The sequence below is a fragment of the Notothenia rossii genome (assembly GCF_949606895.1).
Source record: "Notothenia rossii genome assembly, contig: scaffold_84, whole genome shotgun sequence".
Classification (NCBI taxonomy): Eukaryota; Metazoa; Chordata; class Actinopteri; order Perciformes; family Nototheniidae; genus Notothenia; species Notothenia rossii.
The window spans coordinates 75001-77500 of NW_027639905.1; the positions used below are offsets into that span (position 1 = coordinate 75001).

The 2500-nt window shown below is 50.8% G+C and overlaps 1 protein-coding gene across 9 annotated transcripts in view; it reads left to right on the forward strand.

Moving 5' to 3' along the window:
- The window catches only part of LOC307027276 (protein 4.1-like), a 45062-nt gene that overhangs the window by 36241 nt on the left and 6321 nt on the right, over positions 1-2500 (forward strand). For 8 of the 9 annotated variants that reach the window (XM_079695492.1, XM_079695486.1, XM_079695490.1 and 5 more), the window contains one exon: positions 1462-1539. The exons of the other annotated variant lie outside the window; for it this stretch is intronic. In XM_079695492.1, coding sequence (XP_079551618.1) covers positions 1462-1539 — 78 coding nt within the window. The remainder of the gene's footprint in view (positions 1-1461; positions 1540-2500) is intronic. 9 annotated transcript variants of the gene reach the window in all.

The following is a 2500-nucleotide window of genomic DNA, read 5'->3' on the forward strand; positions in this document are numbered from 1 at the left end:
CTCACCGCCTGTCTCACCGCCTGTCTTACACCATGTCTCACCACCTGTCTCACATCATGTCTCACCACCTGTCTTACACCATGTCTCACCACCTGTCTTACACCATGTCTCACCACCTGTCTTACATCATGTCTCACCACTTGTCTCTCCACCTGTCTCACCGCCTGTCTCACCACCTGTCTTACACCATGTCTCACCACCTGTCTTAAACCACGTCTCACCACCTGTCTCACCACTTGTCTCTCCACCTGTCTCACCGCCTGTCTCACCACCTGTCTCACCGCCTGTCTCACCGCCTGTCTCACCACCTGTCTCACATCATGTCTCACCACCTGTCTTACACCATTTCTCACCACCTGTCTTACGTCATGTCTCACCACCTGTCTTACACCATGTCTCACCACCTGTCTCACATCATGTCTCACCACCTGTCTTACACCATGTCTCACCACCTGTCTTACACCATGTCTCACCACCTGTCTTACATCATGTCTCACCACCTGTCTTACATCATGTCTCACCACCTGTCTCACCACCTGTCTTACACCATGTCTCACCACCTGTCTCACCGCCTATCTTACACCATGTCTTACCACCTGTCTCACAACCTGTCTCACCACTTGTCTCTCCACCTGTCTCACCGCCTGTCTCTCCACCTGTCTCACCGCCTGTCTCACCGCCTGTCTCACCGCCTGTCTTACACCATGTCTCACCACCTGTCTCACATCATGTCTCACCACCTGTCTTACACCATGTCTCACCACCTGTCTTACGTCATGTCTCACCACCTGTCTTACATCATGTCTCACCACCTGTCTTACATCATGTCTCACCACCTGTCTTACATCATGTCTCACCACCTGTCTCACCACCTGTCTCACCGCCTGTCTCACCGCCTGTTTCACCGCCTGTCTTACACCATGTCTCACCACCTGTCTTACACCATGTCTCACCACCTGTCTTACACCATGTCTCACCACCTGTCTTACATCATGTCTCACCACCTGTCTTACACCATGTCTCACCACCTGTCTTACACCATGTCTCACCACCTGTCTTACACCATGTCTCACCACCTGTCTTACACCATGTCTCACCACCTGTCTTACATCATGTCTCACCACCTGTCTTACATCATGTCTCACCACCTGTCTCACCACCTGTCTCACCACCTGTCTTACACCATGTCGCACCACTTGTCTTACACCATGTCTCACCACCTGTTTTACGTCATGTCGCACCACTTGTCTTACACCATGTCTCACCACCTGTTTTACGTCATGTCTCACCACCTGTCTTACACCATGTCTCACCACTTGTCTTACACCATGTCTCACCACCTGTTTTACGTCATGTCTCACCACCTATTTTACATCATGTCTCAACACCTTTCTCTCAACCTGACAGTCACTGAGCTGTAGCCCCACCCCCTCACACTTTCCTTCTCACTTCCTGTTTCAGACGTCAGAGAAGGTGGAGACTCTCTTCCTGAAGGCGGAGTCATGTGACCCGGACCAGCCAATGGCAGAACAGCCTCAGGTAGCAACAGTGGCCCCGCCCCCTAGCAACCCCCCGCCCTCCCCACAGGGTTGGGCCGAAGATGTCACAGAAGAAGTGGCTGGGGATGATGCTAATGATGCTAACCAGGCTAACAGTGATGTCAGCGATGACGACCTTAGCGATGCTAGCGATTTTAGCGATGTTAGCTCAGATGCTATCAGTGTGTTAGCTCAGGCGGCGGTGGAAGAAGCCATTGATTCTGCAGTCAGACGCGCTAACGATGCTAATCAGGATAGCATTAACGCTAACCTCACAGACAGCCAAGCCGCGCAGGAGGCTAATAGGCCCCGCCCCTTTCAGCATTACTATAACAACCAGCACTCGGATGAGAAAGAGGAAGAAGAGGAGGGATGGAGGTTCAGAGGAAACTCCCCCCCCCCCTCGTTACCCCGCCCCCAAAGCTCGACCAATCAGAGGCAGCCGTCAGATCTCAGTGACGAGGACAAACCTCTGCAGGAGGTAAAACAAGTTAAACCTGACCCAGTTAAACCTAACCCAGTTAAACCTGACCCAGTTAAACCTAACCCAGTTAAAACCTGACCCAGTTAAAGCTGACCCAGTTAAACCTAACCCAGTAAAACCTGACCCAGTTAAACCTAACCCAGTTAAACCTGACCCAGTTAAACCTAACCCAGTAAAACCTGACCCAGTTAAACCTGACCCAGTTAAACCTAACCCAGTTAAACCTGACCCAGTTAAACCTGACCCAGTTAAACCTGACCCAGTCAAACCTAACCCAGTTAAACCTAACCCAGTTAAACCTAACCCAGTTGACCCACTTAAACCTGACCCAGTCAAACGTAACCCTGTCAAACCTGACCCAGTTAAACCTAACCCAGTTAAACCTAACCCAGTTAAACCTAACCCAGTAAAACCTGACCCAGTTAAAGCTGACCCAGTTAAACCTAACCCAGTTAAACCTAACCCAGTAAAACCTGAC